Source organism: Telmatherina bonti (assembly GCF_933228915.1).
Source record: "Telmatherina bonti genome assembly, chromosome: 13".
In the NCBI taxonomy this organism is placed as follows: Eukaryota; Metazoa; Chordata; class Actinopteri; order Atheriniformes; family Telmatherinidae; genus Telmatherina; species Telmatherina bonti.
This window is the reverse complement of record NC_136611.1, coordinates 35,129,677-35,150,593: the sequence shown is the minus strand read 5'-3', so window position 1 is coordinate 35,150,593 and position 20,917 is coordinate 35,129,677. Positions and strand designations below refer to the sequence as shown.

Sequence of the window (20,917 nt, the reverse complement as noted above, 5' to 3'; positions counted from 1 at the left end):
AAGTCAAGGTATAAACTAATATATAGCAATAATGTTCACCATAAAACTGAGGATAATGATTAAACATGCTGGACTTTTAACCCTGTACACATGAAGCTGAAGCATTTCCTACATTTACAGGAACAGTTTTCATATTCCAGACATTTATGCACCCCGTTTATTTCTTTATATGTTTACAGAAAAAACAAAGTGTTTGCAGGCATCAGTTGAAATACATACAAAGATAAATATAAATACAGCATGTGAGGCTAAATCAGTTCAGTTCTAGAGGTCTGAGGAGCTTTATTCATCTGAGACCTCTTAAGAACAGGAAACTGAGGCTACAATCCACACAGACTCACCAGAACTGGACAATAGAAGATGGAGAAACATTGCTGGTCTGATGAGTCTCCAGTTCAGCTCCACATTCACATGGTAGGATCAGAATCTGCTGGAAACATCATGACAACATGGATCCATCCTGCCGTCAGGATCAACGCTTCAGGCTGATGCTGCTGGAATAGTGTCCCACTATGACCTGGTTTAACCAGCACAGCCTACCTGAGTCCTGCTGCTGACCATGTCCATCCCTTTCTGAGCACAGTGTAGCATCTTCTGATGGAAACTTCCAGCAGGATGATGCACCATGTCACAAAGCTCACATCATCTCCACCATGACGATGAGTTCACTGTCCTCCAACGGCTCCACAGTCACCAGATCTACATCCAGCAGAGCAGCTTTGAGATGTAGATCTGGTGACGTTCTCATTATGTTGTGCTGCAACTGTGTGATGCTTCTTGTCAACATGGAGCAAAGTCTCTGAGTAATTTTTCCACTTTCTATCATACCAGGAATTAAATGCGGGGTTAGACCCGTTACAAGTTGGTCCTGATGAAGAAGACAGTGAGCTTATTCACAAGGACAGACACGATTGTCTATTTATTCATTTATAAAGACAAAACTTCCTCATGCTCTCATGCTCCTGGGATTAAGAACTAATTATAAGTTTTTCCAAACAAAGCAAATTAAAATTCATTTAAATGCTTATTCTAACAGTGATTGTTTTGTTTTTAACAACAGCAAGTTGTACGACTGAACATTTTTCTGTCCCCAGCAGAGTGACGGGATGGCATCAGCATCCAGTAAGTTCAGGCAGTTTGATCTGCATCAACATAAATTTTGGTTTTACTAAAGACTTTGACTAAAAACAACATTTTCTTAATAGGAAAATACTTATTTATATTTATACACATGTACATGAACAGTAAAAACATCCTGACTGAGAATCAGAATAAACTTCATTTATCCCCCCAGGTGGAATTAAAAGTGTAAAAAGCGGAACTATAATACTTTTACTCTGACACATTTTTATTGTCTTGCGTCGTTATTCGTTACAAGAAAGAAAAAGAAAAAAAACACGATGGTAATTTGTTTAAATACATTATACTTGTTAGAGTGTTATGTGTGTCGCTATAGACAATCTCTGTATGCATGTAGTAAGTTTCAGCTTAATGCCAGTTCAAAAAATAAAAAGAGTGGGACCTCTTGAGCCATCCCCTTATGGTGGTGGAGGGGTTTGTGTGTCCCGAATATCATAGCAGCTATGTTGTCTGGGGCTTTATGCCGCAGGGGAATCAACAATACTAATCACTTTAGTTTTCACAGAAGAACCAGCTTATAAGTGGCCGACTTACCTTTAGTTCCCAAGTTATGGATGAAGAGAGACGTCTTTACATAAAAAAGAAAAAACTTTTAAAGTGTGCTTACTGGTTTAGGAAGGGAAAAAGCTATGGAGGGGAATGAACACACTGGATGTGTGTTTTATTTCCTGGATCTTCCTGTTCATGTTCTACTGCTCCAGCTAAAGGATTTCTGAATGTCAGGCTAAACGTTAGAAATCATAAACATACAATATATACAAAGTTTAATGTTGTCTTAAATAACCACACAACATAATGAACTAATTTAACTTTCAGTACTTGAGTAAACATTCTAAAATAAACTACTTTTAATACTTAGGTACAAAAAATGCTGAATACTTTAGTACTTCTACTTAAGTGGGGGACTTCAAGAACACTTTAGCTTCTATTCAAGTAACTTCAGTCATAGAGTACTTGTACTTTTACTTGAGTCTTGATTTCTAGTACTTTATACATGTCTGTCGCCAGGTTTGAAGCTGGATCTGATATTCGCTAGCTGGGGCGGGTTGTTGGTCTTAAATCTGGAACAGAAGGAATTTAAGGTCATTGGGAAGAGATCCTGTGCTGCTGCCAGCGATGTTGACATGGTCGCTGTTGGTGGTAAAAGCAACCATTCTGTTGAGTCCATTCCAAGATGAGAGGAGGTTTCCCTGTGAGAATTCTCCTCCATCTTCATGTAGTTAAGCTGGGCAATCTTACTGAACGTCTTAGCCTCTTTGTTGACCTTCTTCTTCTTCAACTCAGCCTCAGAGAAGAAGATAAGCCCTATTCGCATCAATGATGACCTCTGGTTCCTTTGTGACCCAGTTTATTGTTTGAAAGATGGTGACAGTCTTAGTGGGGATGATCATTTCCTCATGTATGGTGAAACCACATCCACTGCTGGTCATCGGAGGAGAGATGGTTGCTCCAGTTGGTGGTCTCAAAGCAACCTTGAAGGGTGGCTTTGCTCTCATTGGTCCATTGTTTGATGGTTTTGGTCCCCTTCTGGACGTAGGCAGGATGGTGAGATGGTAAACAGAACCTAGTGGGGAAAGGGTGACAGATCTCATCAGGAACAGAACCATAGCATCTGTCGAGTGTCTTTCCCAAGCAGGTGGTGCATGCAATGTACTGATCAAAGCCTTTAAGGGATTTAACAGGGTTGCAGTGATTGAAATCACCTAGAATGAATTTTGGGGAGAAACAGGATATTTGTTCTAACTCAGGGGTCGGCAAACCAAAATGTTGAAAGAGCCATATTGGACCAAAAAAACAAAAAACAAATATGTCCGGAGCCGCAAAAAAATAAAAGCCTAATATAAGCCTTATCATGAAGGCAACACATGCTTTATGTATCTATATTAGCTGACTATCAAAATGACTAAGTTGGCTACAAATGCATAATGAGCCTTGATGATAAAATGTTTATTTTCCCCGCTGCACATCCTGTAGAGAATGACGCACCACGTGACGACTCGGTTGTACGATGCTGCCTCATGTTTAACTTCATTACTATATTAATGAATTATGTTTCGTTGCTTTGATCAAATTAAAACAATGCAATGAAGAAATCTGATTTTTTTTATGTCATTTTTATTTTTAAGAATTCGAAAACAACAAAAAGGAATGTGCATAACGCGCCCCTTATCTGGGCAACAAACAGAGCGCAATAAAACACAGCCTGCATTTATAAAAAATAAACCAGCAGCCTTTTAAAAAGGTAAAGTATATCAAATCAAATTAATACAGTTTGATTTCTGTGCAATGCCAAGCAAGTCAGTACGAGGGTAAAACGCAGCAGCATCCTCTTCTCTTTAGACACGCAACCAACGCAGCTATCCTCCGACCTGAGCACCATTACCAAGTGTCATTCCAGATATATACTGACAAAAATCAGAAATCATTTTATAAAAACATCCACTTTGTTACTCAGTCTGTGTCTATGAAGGATGATGTTCTTCCCCGTTTAATGTGACTTCTGTTGTCGGACATCACTGGTCAGCTTCTCAACATGTAAGATGTAACTTGTGCTGAATTAATGTCCTTGATTTGTTGATCGGTGATGTTGCCGCCATTTTAATGGTCCTTTCCTTCACTGTCTTAGTGGAGAGGGGCATGTCTCTGATTTTCTGTATGATCTCGGTTTTGTTTCTGAAGTCTGGAAATACGTGTCCTGATATGCTGATGACTGAGTCCTTCATGTAGTCACCATCTGTGTACGGTTTTCTATGCTTTATTATCTCCTGGGTTGCAACTAAACTTGCAGCAGTAGTGGAGTTTGGAGATACAATCCACTTAAATCTATTTTTGCGCTTCTCTAATTTCTCCAGAAGTGATGCAATCGCACTTTTTGTGTCACTCCCAACTGGGTACTGGCTGCAAATGTAGCATGCTTTCCCTGGAAATGTCTTTCCACATGACTCTTTTTGTTGTTTGACAACTTCTCGCTACAGAGCAAACATTCAGGCAATCCTTCCGCATTGGCAATGAATGTAAATGATTCAGTCCAAGAAACGTTGAATCCTCTGTTCTCCTCGGTTAATTTTCTCTTTTTCCCTTTGGGATCCATGTCCCATCACACAGCCGCTGGTTTGTTTACAACGCCACCTGCCTCCTCCCGCCCTGCTGACAGGCTACATGTGTCGCAGGCGATGACGCAAATCTTCCTTGACAGAAATGATGAAATTTAATATTTATTCTACACATTTTTACAGCATTGGGAAACGTTAAGAATGTTTGTGTCATGTTTGTCCTCCTACACAACCAGATCAAAACAAAAATATATATCCCTCCCCCATCTTTTTCCATTTTTTAAAACATTTTTGAAAAAGCTCCAGGGAGCCACTAGGGCGGCGCTAAAGAGCCGCATGCGGCTCCAGAGCCGCGGGTTGCCGACCCCTGGTCTAACTTGTCCAGACTGCACTTGATGTGGCGGGTCGCTGTGATGGGGTTGGCTCTGGGGTAAATATAGACAAGTACAAAGACCAGTTCGGGGAATTATCCGAGAAGGTAGAAAGGATGGAGATACAGAGCCATTAGCTCCTCTCTGACCAAGACAGTGGAGCATCAACAGTGGTTAATGTACAAACACCTCCGTCATGTTGTTTGTGGTGATGTCACAGTCATGGTCGCGCCTGATGGAGAACACAGCATATGTAAGAATGTCAAAAACAGGTTCATACAGTTCATGAATATTGCTGGAGGGAAAGTTGTTTGGAGGTGGAGAGGAGATGGGGAATAGATGGGGAGTAGGATCAGTGGTGTAGTGGTTCCTTTGAGAAGTGGGTATACGCTCAATTTGTCACCCTTTTTAAAAAAAAACAGGGAAAAAAGCCCAGGAAAATGCTGTTTTTGAAAAAGCGACTGTTTAGTTTTCCCCAAACATCCTTCAGTATATTTTTGCTCATTGTCTCATAATTTCTACTCTTCGGTTTCAGGGAGGAAGAGTTATTAAATGACAAAACCAGCAAACAGACTGGTGAGAGACAGGCTCATAGACATATATGTCTTTATTATGTCTATGTTCAGGCTAAAGTTAACGCTGCTGATGGCTAATGGCACCAGTGCAGCATCGGTAACCTTGTATGTAGCATCGACATGTAGCATCGACGTAGCTACATGTGTAGGGATGTTTGTAACTGTAAAAGCAGCATCACAGGGGGTTTAGTAGCAGGTATACTTCATATAGCCGTGTACACCCTGAACTACACCACTGAGCAGGATGGAGCTGCTGAATCTGATGTCTAATGAAGAAATGTGATGAGACGCATCATGTATGTTTATAAAATAGTTGTACATATTATGTGTGTCTGAAGAAACACATTTGCATGTTTTGTTTCGTCTTTACAGCACCTGAGGGAGTGAATCCACGTAGACGCAGGAACAGCTTCCAATTCCTGCCACCCAACAGTAAGTCTGAAGACCACGCTATTTTTTCCTGGTTTAACTTACATTGATGGAATAGTTTGGTTTGTTCAGCCACATCTGTCCATCAGTTCTCTTTCATTTCTATCATTTCAGTGTCAGAGCTGCGTTTGGTTTCGTTGGGGGACAGCCTGTCTGAGCAGTGTTCACTTGCAAACTTGCTGCTGGGAGAGGCAGCAGTCACCACTGAGGAAGAACCGGACCACTGCGTGAAAATGCGTGGACTGGTTCAGAACACAGAAACAGTTCTTATTCACATGCCAGATGTGCTGTCTGCCAGCAAGTCTGAAGACCAACTGAGGGAAGATGTAGAAGACTGTGTGAGACTGTGTTCTCCTGGTCCTCATGTGTTCCTGCTGGTTCTGCAACCTGAAGACTTCACTGAACAACACAAACTGCGGCTCTGCACAGTCCTGCAACTCTTCAGCAAAGAATCTTTTAATCATTCACTGCTTATCATATCAAAAAGCAGAAAGCAGAGTTCATATCAAACCTTCCTCTCCTTACGCCGCCCACCTTTACAGGACATGATCAGACAATGCAGGCAAATGTTCCAGTGGATGAACTTCCACCAAACTTATAACTTGTTCAGCAGCATCAAACAGATCATAGACCTGAACAAAGGACGACATGTGATCTGTCAGAGCGTGAAGCCCTGCAGAAATCCCATACTTATGGAATCTGCTCCATCTGGAGGTGAGTCTAACGAAATCTTCTTGTCATGACATTTTTTCAGCTGTTTTACTAAGTCATTCTTGCCTCGCTGCTTGCTGTTGCTGTTTTTCTTTAAACAAAGTCATTGATCAGTTTTCTGGTTAAACAGATGATCTGTCTCGCTGCTAATGTTTGAGGTATTAAAGGGAAATCTTTCTAAGAAGAAAGCCTTATTTGTTGGTAGATGTAAACATGCCAACATTAGTAATGTCCCATTACAAGGGAGGAGTGTTGAGGGTCGGGGAGTCACTCAGGGACTAATATCCTGTATTTCTAGTCCATTCGTCTACCCCCACCATTTCCTGATCGTAGTGACAGGAAGGGATTTGAAGGACCTACAGGGACAAACGAGGGGTCTTTTCCACTGACTTTTGTGTTTGCTGCTTCACAGGAAGTGAAATCAGCATCATGCTTCTTGGAACAAGCCAGTCAATGAAGAGGGAACTCTGTAAGTTCATCATGAAGAAAAGAGACGAGGACCTTTCAGATGTTTGGAGGACCGGCCAGGTTGTCCATGGAGAATGGAGAGGAACTTCCTTGATAGTTCAGAAAGCTCCAGAAAATCTGAAAATGACGAGAGAAGAGATGGAATACTGTCTCCGTCTTCCTGGACCAAATGTTCTGCTGGTCCTGGTCAAGCCTTCCGACTTCACAGAGCAGGATGGACAGAGTCTGAAGTCCACCCTGGGTTTGTTTGGTCAGCACGCCTTTAAACACTCGATGGTGATTGAAACACATGAGGATGATGAAAGAAACACATCTCTGCAGGAGCTCCTCAGAGGATGTGAGGGAAGACGGTACAATATGCGGGAACGTGATCATCAGCAGCTGATGGAGAAGATTGAGAGCATTGTGCATGAGAACAAAAGAGCCTTCCTCACCATCGCAGGAGAGAAAAGAAGGCCAGAGTGGGAACCAATGAAACCATCTTTAAACCTTGTCGTGTTTGGGAAGCGAGGTGCGGGGAAGACTTTAATAGCCGAGGCCATTTTAGGTCAGACGAAGGTTCGTTCAGTCTCCAGCTCATCAGAGTGTGTTAAACGTCAGGGGGAGGTGTGTGGACGTTGGCTTTCTCTGGTGGAGATGCCGGCCTTAAATGGAAAACCTCGGCAGGCAGCGATGGAGGAATCACTCAGCTGTGTCTCCCTCTGTGATCCTGAGGGGGTCCACGCCTTCCTCTTGGTCCTACCTGTTGGTCCCCTCACTGATGAGGACAAGGGAGAGTTGCAGACCGTCCAGAGCATGTTCAGCTCCCGAGTCAATGACTTTACCGTGATTCTGTTCACCGTGCAGTCAGATGCTGCAGCTCCGGCTGTTGTCCATTTTATTCAAGGAGATAAAGACATCCAGGCACTCTGGCAGAGCTGTGGAAGAAGATCTATTGTTCTTAACATCAATGAGAAGCAGTGGGTCCCAGAGCTGCTGGATGCTGTGGAGAAGATGCAATCTGTCCACAGAAGCTGTTACACAACCCAGACCTTTGCTTCTGTACAAATGGATCAAAACATTCGACTATGGGCCGAACTTATGGAGATGAAAGCCAGGATGACTGCTGCTGGTATGTCCTTTGTTCATTCATTCATCTCTCTCCAAATGTGTGTGTGGAGTGTGAGTGTGTGTGAGAGTTGAGATAAAGCAGGGTTATTCTAGTCCTACGGGAGCTGCAATCTAGCAGGTTTTCAATGTTTCCTGCTACAACACACCTCAATGGAACTAAATAGATTTATAACCTATAAGGTTCTGTAAATCTGGTGTGTTGCAGCAGGGAGACACAGAAAATCTGCTGGATCATGGTTCTGCTTGGACTGTATTGAGCAACCCTGACAATAAAGCATTATGCCCAGCTCCAGACACACAGACCCGGCAGTCTGAAGGTTCTGCACAGGGTTTTAATTGTTGTTCCGATCCACTCTTCTGGACAGAGGCCTAAGCTGCCCTACCAGCTGAGCTTGTCTTAATGAACAGGGACTTCCACTATGATGGGTGGAGTTTCTCTGCAGTACTGGATGCTGCTCCTTCAAAACTATTGCATCAGGGCCCAGATTTAAAAGCTTTTCTGAGTATTAGTGTGACTGTTAGTGTGACTGATGAGTGACCAGTCAAGAGTAGGAGTGATAAATAGTTAATTGGTATTGAACTTTTACCTTTTCCTCAACTATTTTGTCATATGTGACACAACAGAATAAAAGCTGATGTGATGATGTACCATAAATAGCATTGATTCGCCTCTGGTGCTGCAGAAACTCACTCTCTGCATCCACATGATGAAAACTCAGAGATGAGTGGTGTGCAGAAGGTGTAGGCAGTGCCGACCTAAGGCATGAAATCACTCCATTTTAATCATTACTTTATATATTTTCACTTTCTTTTATATAATTGTTATCATTAATATAATCTGATCAGATGATAATATCCTATAATCTATAGATAGTAACAATAAATATGAAACTGAAGGCATGTAGTGCTTTTCATAGCTCAATAAAAGTGACTCACCAGCACCTCCTGCTGGCCAGACAGAGAAGCTCCACAACTCACCCTGCGGCGTACAGTCGAGGCCGTAGGTACAGTTCTGCTCTGCCTTTACCTCTCATTTCGCCTAAATGATGTGTGTTTGTGTATGCACAGTCTGTTCCACTATATAAAATCATATGTGTAAAAAGGCAGATTGCTACACTGTCTTTTTACGTTACTGCACGATGCCGTGGTTGACATACGTTTACAGAGAATTAGTGAATTGACGCTTCTCTCTCAAAGTTGGCTGACATTTTCACCAGAGGGATGATCCTGCTAGAGAGGCTTGAACAATGTTCACGTCTTTCTTTTGAGGAAAAATGTCAACATACGCTTCTGGTTGTCATGACAAAGTTAAACTGGTCTGGGGACTGCTACCAAATCATTTAGCTAGTTTAGCACGTTTTTAATGGTGTTTTACAATCTTGTGTTAGATTAAGCAGGGACTTACCTGCCCTCACGTTGAAATCATCATTTTTGTGTCCAGGGCAGTTTGCGACTTTCTGCCTACCGAACCCTAGAGATCGCTCCACGTCCCTGGAGATGACTGCTTACAGCGGCATCGCTGAACATGGACGAATGTTTGGTGGTGGTTGGAAAAGATGCTGGTTCCGATTGGTCGCCACATTTCACTCCCCAGATCATTTATGGTTATACATATGTTACAATCACTGTGTATGAATAAGGAGAGGATGAATAATGGAGACAAGTGCCTTTAGCAATAAAACACAATAGAAATCTAATATATTTTAATTATTATTGTTTATTTTAATCTAATCTGATGTCCTGTGATTGTGCAGCTGATGAAGAGAAGCAGAATTCAGAGACTCTCAGGATTGTGCTGATTGGGAAGACCGGCAGTGGGAAAAGCTCCTCTGGGAACACCATACTGGGAAGAAAAGAGTTTGAAACCAAAACAAGCCAAAAAACAGTCACAAAAAAATGCCGGAAAGAGAAAACGGAAGTGGATGGACATCCTGCGATTGTGGTTGACACTCCTGGTCTGTTTGACAACAGTTTGACCCATGAAGAAGTTCAGGATGAGCTGATGAAGTGCATCCATCTGCTGGCTCCTGGACCACACGTCTTCCTGCTAGTGATACAGATCGGTCGATTCACGCCTGAGGAAAAGGAGACATTACAACACATCAAGAAAGCCTTTGGGAAGAACTCAGAGAAGTTCACCATCATTCTTTTAACTAAAGGAGATCAGCTGCAATATGATGGTGTGAACATCGAAGAGTACATTGAAAAGGAAACTGATGATTCCTTCAAGAAGCTGGTGGCTGACTGTGGAGGAAGATACCATATTTTTAATAACCATGATGGAGACCGCTCACAAGTCAGCGAGCTGATGAGAAAGATCCGCACCATGGTGAAGGAAAACGGAGGCAGATGTTTCACCAATGACATGCTGCAACAGGCTGAAGCAACGATGAAGAAAGAATTCCAGAGAATTCTGAAAGAGAAAGAAGAAGAAATGGAGAAAATGAGGGAAGACCTGGTAAGACAACATGAGGAGGAAAAGAAAGCCATAGAAAGGAGACTAGAAAGAGAGAGAGAGGACACTGAGAAGGAGAAGAAACTGAGAGAAAAGCAGCTTCAGGACCTGAGAGAAAACATCGTCAAGGAACAGCAACAGAGAAAGAAAGAACAGGCAATTAGAAAAGAGGAAGAGAGGCAGAGAAGAAAGCAGGAGGAAGAACAACAACAGCAAAGGTGGGAAGACGAACAAAAACTCATGTCAGAGCTGGCAGAAAAACAAATCACTGAACAACAGCTGAAGAAGTTCAGACAAGAAATGCATGAAAAACAAGAAGCCTGGGAGAAAGAGCGAACGGAGTGGTGGGAAAAACGATTCCGGGAAGAGATAGAGAGTCAAGAGAGGGAGGAGAGAAGGATCAAATGTCTGCAAGAGGAGTACGAGAAGCAAAAAGTCACGCATGAAAACTCACAAAGGAGAAAAGAAGAAAGGATGATGGAAGAGCGCGACAAAGAGAGGAAGGAGTTGGAGGAAAGACACAAGAAAAGACTAGAAGACATGAACAGGAGACTCAGAGATGAAGCCAGAAAACAAGCCGAGTTCACACAGAAATATAAATTCTATGGTTCCTTCCTGAAGGCTGCAGATGAGGCCAGTAAATGTTCGCTCATGTAGATCCGTCCGTCTTCATCATCATCACCTGCGCTTGTTCTAGTCTTCATCATATTCATACTTTTCATGGTGGACAGACGAAAATGTCTTTGTGTTTGCACAGGACCGCCAGAGGCTGAGACAGAGACATGAAGGGGATTTTTATCTCATGTACAAACATCATGGATTTTATTTTCAACATGTGAGACAACAAGTTCAATGATTTAAGATTAAATTATACATTTCACCCTCCCATTCCCAACCCGTAAAAAAATGGTTGGAAAAGTCACATTTTTATTTTATGAGGTCTTTATTTGTCTGTTTAACAAAATGTAAAAAAGTAACATTTTTGTAGAGACATTTATTATCATGTGATGTGATATTCTGGTTTCTATTAAGGGGCAGAAGACAAAAATCTGCTCATCAGGAATTTTAGGAAAGTTTTAAAGACTGTTTATCATCATATCATGTCAGATTATTGGTTAAAGTGGAGTGAATATCAATCTAGTAATTTCCTGAGATACTGAGTAATATTTTATGTAATATATAAATGTCTAAACCAGAAAATGTGACCCGAACCATTAAATGTTTTAATTTCTTATGTAGGTTGGGTTAGTGTTGCTTCTTTTGTTAAAATGTTTCACAAACAGGCAGGTTGTATACAGGCGGCTGAAATGAGTTTCCTCCGCAGGGTGGCCGGGCTCTCCCTTAGAGATAGGGTGAGGAGCTCGGTCATCCGGGAGGAGATCAGAGTAGAGCCGCCGCTCCTCCGCATCGAGAGGAACCAGTTGAGGTGGCTCGGGCATCTGGTCAGGATGCCTCCTGGACCTCCCTGGTGAGGTGTTCCAGGCACGTCCCTCGGGGAGGAGACCCCGGGGAAGACCCAGGACACGCTGGAGGGATTACATCTCTCGGCTGGCCTGGGAACGCCTCGGGATCCCCCCGCAGAGTTGGTAAATGTGGCTGGGGGGAGGGAAGTCTGGGCTTCCCTGCTTAGGCTGCTGCCCCCGTGACCCGACCCCCAATGAGCGGCAGAAGATGGATGGATGGATGTTTCACAAACATAAAATATGTCAAATAACTGAATAGAAAACTCTGTAGTACTTGTACCTGGTAATAATATAGTAAAATTGTGGTAAAATAATACAGAAGTAATAGCTGTGTAATACACCATAATTACCAGAGTAATAACCAGGTCATATCCTGGTAGTAACACTGGATACAACACTGCACTAGTTTTTTTTTTTTTTTAAGAAGTTGAAGGGAGAGAAAGAGAGAGAGAGAAAGGCGTTTCTACGCTGCTAAAGTCACAGTATTTGCAAAACAAAATAAGCTACTACAGTACTGCAGTACAACACGATATAAGTAGAATAGTGACATTATGCAAAACAAAAAAGGATAAATAAATGAATTAATAAAATAACAATTGCAATACTAACTGTTATCAAACACACCTGCTGAGAATCATCAGCAATATTTAGTAGGAAGCAGATGGGAAGATGAGCGCTTTGTGGGCGTGCACGTGTGAGTGTTCAACCTGTGATCGTGCAATCAAAGATCAGCTGAGTGCTTGTAAGCAGTGTTAATTTTGACATGAGATTTCGAATTTAATTTTTGTCATAGTCTTATGACTAAAATGTTATTTAGTTTTTGTCATAATTAAGTCATCATAATTCCCTTAGTTATAGTCCAGTTTTAGTCGACTAAATATCATAATAATATAGTTGACTAAACTACAGTAGATTGAGTTGACTAAAATAAAAATGTAAAATGATTTTTCAAAACTTCCATGAAGTGCTTGAAGTTTGTCTGAATACTGACTTTCAAATTTGACCTTTTAATACAAACACAGATTTTACTTAGGTGATTTTTTTTATTTTTTATTAACTCTGCCTTTCTCTTTTCTCAAAATAAAATTGGAACATTTGATCTGCTCTCCTTAAAAAAACAGGCATTGTTCATGGAAAAAAAAACAAACAAACATGGAGACTCCAGGTATTTTTCACATTAATACTGTGAAAGAGACAGAACTAGTTTGAATGCAAAAAGCAGGTAAAGCACCACATTTTGTTTTCATTTCGGATTATATCATTGTTTTAAGATCTCATCACGAAACGCAGGTGAACTGTTTATAGCATCTTCCCAGGTAACTGTTTCGTTGCTGCCTTGCTATGCCTGGGTGTGAGTTCTGATTGGATGTCTTTTCCATTTCTCCCACCTTTACATACATTAGCCTGTGTTTTGATTGGATGTTGTTGTTTTCGAGTATTTTTTGTCTAGTTTTTATTCGTTGCCGAAACTGTCAGTATATTTCGTTATAGTTTTCATCCATCCGTGCTGGGGTTTATGAAGTTGATGTTTTGTTTTTGTCTGAAAAAAAAAAGTCGTTGACGAAGACGAAAATATTTCGTCAATAAAATTAACACTGCTTGTAAGGGGAGCACGACCATGATCCGAGGCGTCGGGGAGGAGTTTAATGCCCCCAGGGCCCAGCAAGCCCGGCCAAACACAGGCAGCCCAGGCAGCCAAAGCAGAGAGAGCCACCGTCCCCCGAGCCCAGAGCAGAGGAAGCCCCCAGGCAGGCGCCTCCTAGTGCGACAAGGTAGGGGCATTAAGTAGCACAGGGCGACGGCAAGCCAGCCCACCGGGCACTGAAGCACGGGCCGCACAGTGAGCCAGCACCCCACCTCACCCCAGAACCAGCCTTACCCCCCAGCAGAGCCCCGGCCAAGACCCAGCGGGCCCAGCCCGCCCAGAGCATCACTGCCGTGGGCCGGTGCTACCACGATACTAGGGGCGGGAACCCCAAGGACAAGGACACGTCCGTAGCCCACCCCACCCCTGCCTCACCAGGACAACCCTAGGGCAGAGGGGCAAGGCCCAGCCCACCAGGTGCCACAGGAGGCAGTACCCCAGTTGCCCCCCCAATGCCCAGCAGCCCAGCATCAGCACTCCGGGGCTGGAGGATCCCCGGCTCCCATCCAGGCATCCATCCAGGGCCGGGGCCCAGTGCCACCAGCCATCTCAAGACCGATGCCGACGGGAGGAGAGAGAGCCAGAGAGAGGATCCTTCTGCCATGGTCAACGCTGCACTAGTAATGAGGTTACAGTGAAGTGGGGGATAGAGGATGAGCAGTCTGCTGCTTGTTTACTGTTTAAGATTTTTATCTTTTACTGGACAGCCTCTGACAGTGCACAGTAGTTAGGTCCAAAATGGCGGCACACATAGTTCAGGACTTTATTTGAAACTGGAATGCTTTTTCTTTTAATTTTAAAAAGACAACACAAACCTGCTTAAAGACTGCTTCTGTCAAAGCCTTGCTATATGCTCCCTTTAGGCAAAATTATTAGACAACATGGAATAAACTTTCATTGTTATGCAGATGATACTCAAATATACTTATCCTTTAAACCAGATTAAACAAATCAGCCCGATAGGCTACAAAATTGTCTCATAGAAATAAAGACTTGGATGTCTAGAAATTTTCTCCTCTTAAACTCAGATAAGACTGAAGTAATTCTCGTTGGATCTGAAAAACTCAGAGCTAAATTTTCCGGTTTTGTAATGAACCTGGATGGCATTACTTTAGCTTCCAGTGCTACAGTGAGAAACCTTGGAGTAATATTTGACCCTGACCTGTCCTTTGGTCCACATATTAAGCAGGTTACTAAAACAGCCTTCTTTCATTTACGTAATATAGCCAAAATTAGGGACATTCTGTCTCAGAGTGATGTAGAAAAACTGGTTCATGCTTTTGTTACTTCGAGACTAGATTACTGTAACTCTCTATTACTGGGCTGTCCTAAATATGCCCTGAAAACCCTTCAGCTGATCCAGAATTCTGCAGCCAGAGTCCTGACCAGAACCAGCAGGAGAGATCATATTTCTCCAGTTTTAGCCTCTCTTCATTGGCTGCCTGTTGAATCTAGAATAGAATTTAAAATCCTTCTCCTTACATATAAAACCCTCCACAGCCAGGCACCACTATATATCAAAGACCTCATTGTTCCTTATATACCAAGCAGAGTACTTCGTTCGCAGACGGCAGGCTTACTTGTGGTTCCTAGAGTCTCAAAGAGCCGAGCAGGAGGCAGAGCCTTTGGTTATCAGGCCCCTCTCTTATGGAATAAGCTCCCAGTTAGTGTTAGGGAAGCAGACACCCTCCCCACCTTTAAGACTAGGCTGAAGACTTATCTTTTTGATAAGTCCTATAGCTAGGGATGGTTAGCATCCCTTAGTTATGCTGCTATAGGTTTAGACTACTGAGGGACATTTCCTGATACACTGAGCTTCTTTCTCTCTCTCTTTATCTCTCTTTCCCGCTGATATAAGATTCCTCAGGGTACAAAACCCGCATGCCATTGTGAATGACTAAAAGCTCTTGAAACAACCCTGTCTTTGGAACTACTGAAACTTCATCTGATCTCCTAGTCAAGTTCTGACAAATGTTTCAAAGTGAAGGTGAAAACCTCTCCACGCACCTATTGAGACTTGACAGTGTTGCACTGGATCTTCAGAAAAGGAGGGTTGCAGTTGTCCGACATGAATCGACTTCCCATCGAACAAGTTGTACAAGGTGCCTTACCACATAACAAGATTGCAATGAGCATATGCATGACCCATAAACTTAGACCGCCACCTTCATTCAATGATCTTCTGAAGGAATTCAGAGAAGGGCAAGATATGTTACAAGGCAGAACTGATGCAAAAAACATAGTCATGTCAAAACTGGTTGCCTCAATCCCCAAGCCAGCACCTGAAAGTAAGACTGATCTGGAGGTTGAAATACTCAAGACAGAGCTCAGTGAACTCAAATCTGAGATGAATAGTCCTAAAGTTGCAACAGTTTCAACAGCAGCTGCTCAAATTGAAACAAGTCCCAAACTTGACAATGCAACTAAAATTAAATATAAAAGACGCCTGATTTCTCAAAATTCAAAGAACACCAATCTTCCTGGGATCTTTTGTTATAGATGCAGAGAGGATGGACGCTATGTGAGAGAGTGTGATGGGGTTGAGAACCTCCAAAGAGTCAATAAATGACTAATAAAACTCAGAAATTGGGAAACTACTACAGGGCCCAGTAGAGGAACTGCCAAGTGTCCTTAAAGTAAAGACACATTCCAAGAGCATCAAACTGAGGAGGTAGTGGAAGACACTATCCTGAAAGGCTAAGTTGGCCCAAGTTCTGCTGTACCAGTCCAGATTGAAGGAATTTACGCAAAAAATCCATACTTAATACTGGTTCTCAAGTCACCTTACTCTACTGATCGTTTTATGACGATATCTGACACACCTGCCATTGAGACTGATCAGTGCTTTAAAAATATAGGGGCTCAATCCTACTAATTACTCATATAATGGCTATTTGTCACTCAAGCTGAAATTTAAGGAAACCTGATGTTGGTGTGACAGAGACCACTGATGCACTTGTACTTGCCTGTCCTGATCCAGTTGTCAAAGATAATACAGCTATGGTTGTTGGCACAAACACACCAACAGTGAGACGATTCAGTAAAAGTGACAAAGGGGGAGTAAAACATCACAGTTGTAAAACGCATTCATCCAGCATTCAAAAGACTTTGGAGGAAATATCAAAGTTCTCACCTGAGACTGAAAACCAAGTAAGAGGGTTTGTATGGTTTGCCCAGCATAAACCATTAGCAACACGTCCAGGTGGTGTAGCGAGGGTGAAAGGCATGCCAAAGTTTCAAGGGATACCAAGTACCCAAGCCATCTTGGTGGAGTTACCTGATGATCTTACAAGAGAACCAAGGTTCCCAGATCAGCTCCAGGTGAGTAGTGTCACAGATTAACATACAGTCAATAGATAGACACACAGTCCAGTGTGAGCATCACCTGGACCAGGTCACATAGAATTAATGGCTCCTGTTTACCTTCCCTCTTTTATCCAGAGCTACACTTCCATACACAGTTATGCTGTGGAGAGGGAGTGAAAGATGTATAGTGCTCCCACCACAACATGGCGCAAAATCAGTAGCCAGACTTGTTTTCCTCTGCAGTTCCCGGGTGGTAGAACGAGCTGCAGAGTCATTATCTACTTTTAGGAGCAAAGTAAAAGTGCCAGACACCTTCAAGGGGCAGCTGTAGCTTAAGAGGAAGAGCAGTTGTCTTTCGAGTGGAAAGTCGGGAGATTGATTCCAGGCTTTCCCTGACTACACGCCGAGGTGTCCTGGGGCAAGACACTAAACCTCAAGTTGCCCTGATGTGCCTTTCGGGGTACGAGTGTGTGTGTGAGTGGGTGAATATGACAAGTAGTGTAAAACACTTTGAGAGGTCGCCATGACTTGAAAAGTGCCATATAAGTACAAGTCCATTCCATTTACACTTCATCTTGAAAGTGACACGTGAGAGTGAGAACGTGCTGCTGATCAACCCTGCTGCTATTAATACCTAAAAATCTATAGACTCCTATCCTAAAAATCCTTTGAACCTCAGCTGTGATGACTTTATGAGTTTCTTTGTAAACAAAATGGTTTCTATCAGGAAGGAAATCAGTAATAACTTTAACACTACTAATGCTATTTCATCTGCAGCAGCCTTAGAGACGTCTTTAGAAGCTGATTTTCATTTGGACTGTTTCTTGCCTGTACAGCTCTCCGAGTCAACCAACATAATGGCTTCATCTATAACTTCAACCTGTATTTTAGACCCCATCCCAACCAGATTATTCAAGGAAATATGTTTCTTAATCAATACATCTGTACTGGACCTGATCAATTCATCTCTATTAATAGGATATGTAAAAGAAAGATGATGAAAAAGATGCTGAATGATGAAAGATGCAGAAAAATTAGTCCATGCCTTCATTACTTCCAGACTGGATTACTGCTATTCCTTCTTTATGGGTTGTCCCAAATATGCCCTGAAAAGTCTCCAGCTGATCCAAAATGCTGCAGCGAGGGTTCTGATGAGGACTAGCAGGAGAGATCATATTTCACCAGTTTTAGACTCTCTACACTGGCTCCCTGATAAATCCAGGATAAAGTATAAAATTCTTCTCCTTACATATAAAGTTCTCCATGACCAAGCTCCATTGTACATAAAAGATCTTATAGTTCCATATATTTCCAATAGAGCACTTTGTTCTCAGACTGCAGGTTTACTGGTGGTTCCCAGAGTCTCAAAGAGTACTATGGGAGGAAGAGCCTTTAGCTATCAGGCTCCTCTTATGGAACCAGCTCCCACCGTGGGTTCGGGAGGCAGACTCCCTCCACACCTTTAAGATCGAGCTGAAAACCTTCCTTTTCCATGATTCTTATAGTTAGGATATGAGCATCTCCTGAGTTGGAGTCTGCATGTACGGGACCCAACTGTCCAGGTTCTGCTCATTGCTCTTATAGTTATGGGTAGTCTAGCCATCCATTACTTATGTAGCAATGGGGATGTTACCTGATGCACTGAGAAGTACCTCGCTCTATTTCTCTAATATATTAATGTATAAATATATGCCAATATTGCCGTCTCTAACTTATTTCTCATTTTCGCAGGTCTTCCTGAATAAGTGCAGTTGTACATGTTGATCTGTCTTTCCTGTCCTCTCCACCCCAACCAGTCGAGGCAGATGGCTGCCCTCCCTGAGCCGGGTTCTGCCGGAGGTTTTCTTCCTGTTAAAGGGGAGTTTTTTCCTTCCCACTGTCGCCTGCAGCGACTGCAGCTCAGGATGGGAGATTGGATCGAAGTCATGACTCGATGCAATTAGTTGGTTTCTATTATAGGAATATATATTATTATAGGATCTATTATTATAGGATGTATGAACTGGCTTGAAATGATGTGTATGTAAAGTGCCCTGTGACAACATTGTTGTGAAGTGGCGCTGTACAAATAAAGTTGAATTGAATGAAAGCCGAGTGCCAAATCAAACACATTTAATGCATTTTTAATATGTATTTATTTTTACTGTAAAGTAAACATCACAGATATTTACATGCATATAGTCTGTATATACAAAAATATATCTATAAATCTGCCAACCTCAAATATTTCTACAGTAGAACTTATCTCAGGTCACCCCATTTGTTTATGGTGGTAAATATAATAGTTGGTGATATGTGGGATATCCTGGAGGAAACCAGAAGCGGAACAAGAACAGCTGTTTTAGTAAATGTTCTGACAGATGTGTCCCAGTATGAAATGATTTTTCACTCATGATTCATCCTTATCTCGAGTTCTCTCAGCTCTTCTACGAGTTTGGTCATTCTCATGACTGTTAATATGCTCCTCATCGCCTCCACAGAGTTGCAACGTTGCAGCATCAGGGTGACAACGTCCTCCCTCTTTGTGTCCGATAAATCCTTCTTTGTGATATTCCACAAATCATCATCCAGGAAGAATTTGAACCTGTCAAAGCCATCTGTATCCAGCTGATCCAGGATGGTGATGAGGACTTTCTTGATCTTTGGTTTCTGGTAAAAGTTCAGGACGGTGTTGAATGAAAGAGGAGATTTTAAACACCATCTCACCATCAGACTGTTCAGTTTGTATTCAGGAGTCTTCTGCTCCTTCTACTAAGCTTTTACCAAGATCATCATACAAATAACAGCCTCACCTGCACTGGCGCTTTGACGTTAACTCGAACATTTCCCTGTAGAGAATCTGGACAAACAACCAGGAAATAGACAGTCAAATTCATGAACTAACTTCCATAAGTCCTGAAGCTAAATGTCAGTAGTGTTTAAGTGCCCACTGATACCATCATGCAGTAAGAGGTTTAAAGTCGAGGTATCATAAGGGCATGATTGCAAAGGATTACTGTGAGTATTTTTATAATGTCTTAAATCCCAGTACAAGAAGACCCGCAAGCAATGCCCAGAGTCTAAGCTTTTCCTTCAACATCAGTTAAAGATGAAGTCAAATGTCATTGACAAGGACAAGATGTATTCTTTTTATGTCAGGTTCAATGTGAAACCACATCACTTATTTTAGCACAGCATTTGAACATTGGCTTTGGACTGTGTATAATCTTAATTCAGGGGAATTCAGCTGAGAGGGGGGCTGTGAGTGTGTCATGGATGATTGACATCTCACGAACTCCGAGCTTTCTGTAACTAAGAGCTATCCGAGCTAACCCGGAGCTAACAGGAGCTAACCAGCTAACAGAGGTAAGCGGGCTAAAGATAAGTCACGTTGTTAACCGGCTAAAAACCGCGGTTGTTCTACATTCCTCCTTCATGAAGCAGGAGATCGGGTATCTGTCAATCCAACTAAGTGTTCAATAAACAATGTGTCATCTATTTTGTGTTTTTGCTGTCAATCATGCATCCATAGAAATTATAAATATGCTGAATTTTGAGAATACTTCTAAACGGGGGACTTAGACAAAAATTCACTCCCCCCACAGTTGTCATGAAGGTAAATCTGACCTATTAAACCTAAAATGTTTTTTACCAGTCTGTAAACATGTTTATTTCTTTTATGAAGTTGGTCTTTTGAACATCGTAGTCTATGGGGATTTGCTCTGTTTTGGAGGCCCTAGTGCAGTGGTTCCCTAACGGTGTGCCGTGAGTCAAGTGCAGGTGTGCCTTGTGATATTGTAACAATTCATTGCAGTTATTTTTATCATAATAGATAATCTATCATATCGCTGCCTAGCTAGCATTTAATTAATAATACAGGTGCAAACTACAAAAAAGGCAAAAGAAAAATAAATCTTAAAGAAATCTACCAATTTGGTTGATCACGTATATGCGCTGGTGGACATTATAGGACTGTGACACATTCATCCTGAAAGCAAAACGAGAGGGAAAATGGAGCGCTTTCTTGTACGGAGCAAACCATCAACCATCCGTGCCAAGTCAGAGATGGGTGACAACATTTTATTTGGCATTAGTAAATAATGATGACAGATATTTTACATAATACAAGTGATTACACATGTTCTTAAGGGGCTTTTTGGCACAAAAAGTGTGCCTGGAGATTTTCACTTGTCACCTGGTGTGCCTTGAGCA

The 20,917-nt window shown here is 42.1% G+C and overlaps 1 protein-coding gene across 1 annotated transcript in view; it reads right to left on the bottom strand.

Annotated features, from left to right (window-relative positions):
- Positions 1 to 13,890: 13,890 nt before the first annotated feature.
- LOC306764564 (NACHT, LRR and PYD domains-containing protein 3-like) overlaps positions 13,891 to 20,917 on the bottom strand; it is a gene marked incomplete at both ends in the record, with an annotated part of 40,395 nt that continues 33,368 nt past the window's right edge. The window contains one exon of the mRNA XM_079251738.1: positions 13,891 to 14,037. Coding sequence (XP_079107864.1) covers positions 13,891 to 14,037 — 147 coding nt within the window. The remainder of the gene's footprint in view (positions 14,038 to 20,917) is intronic.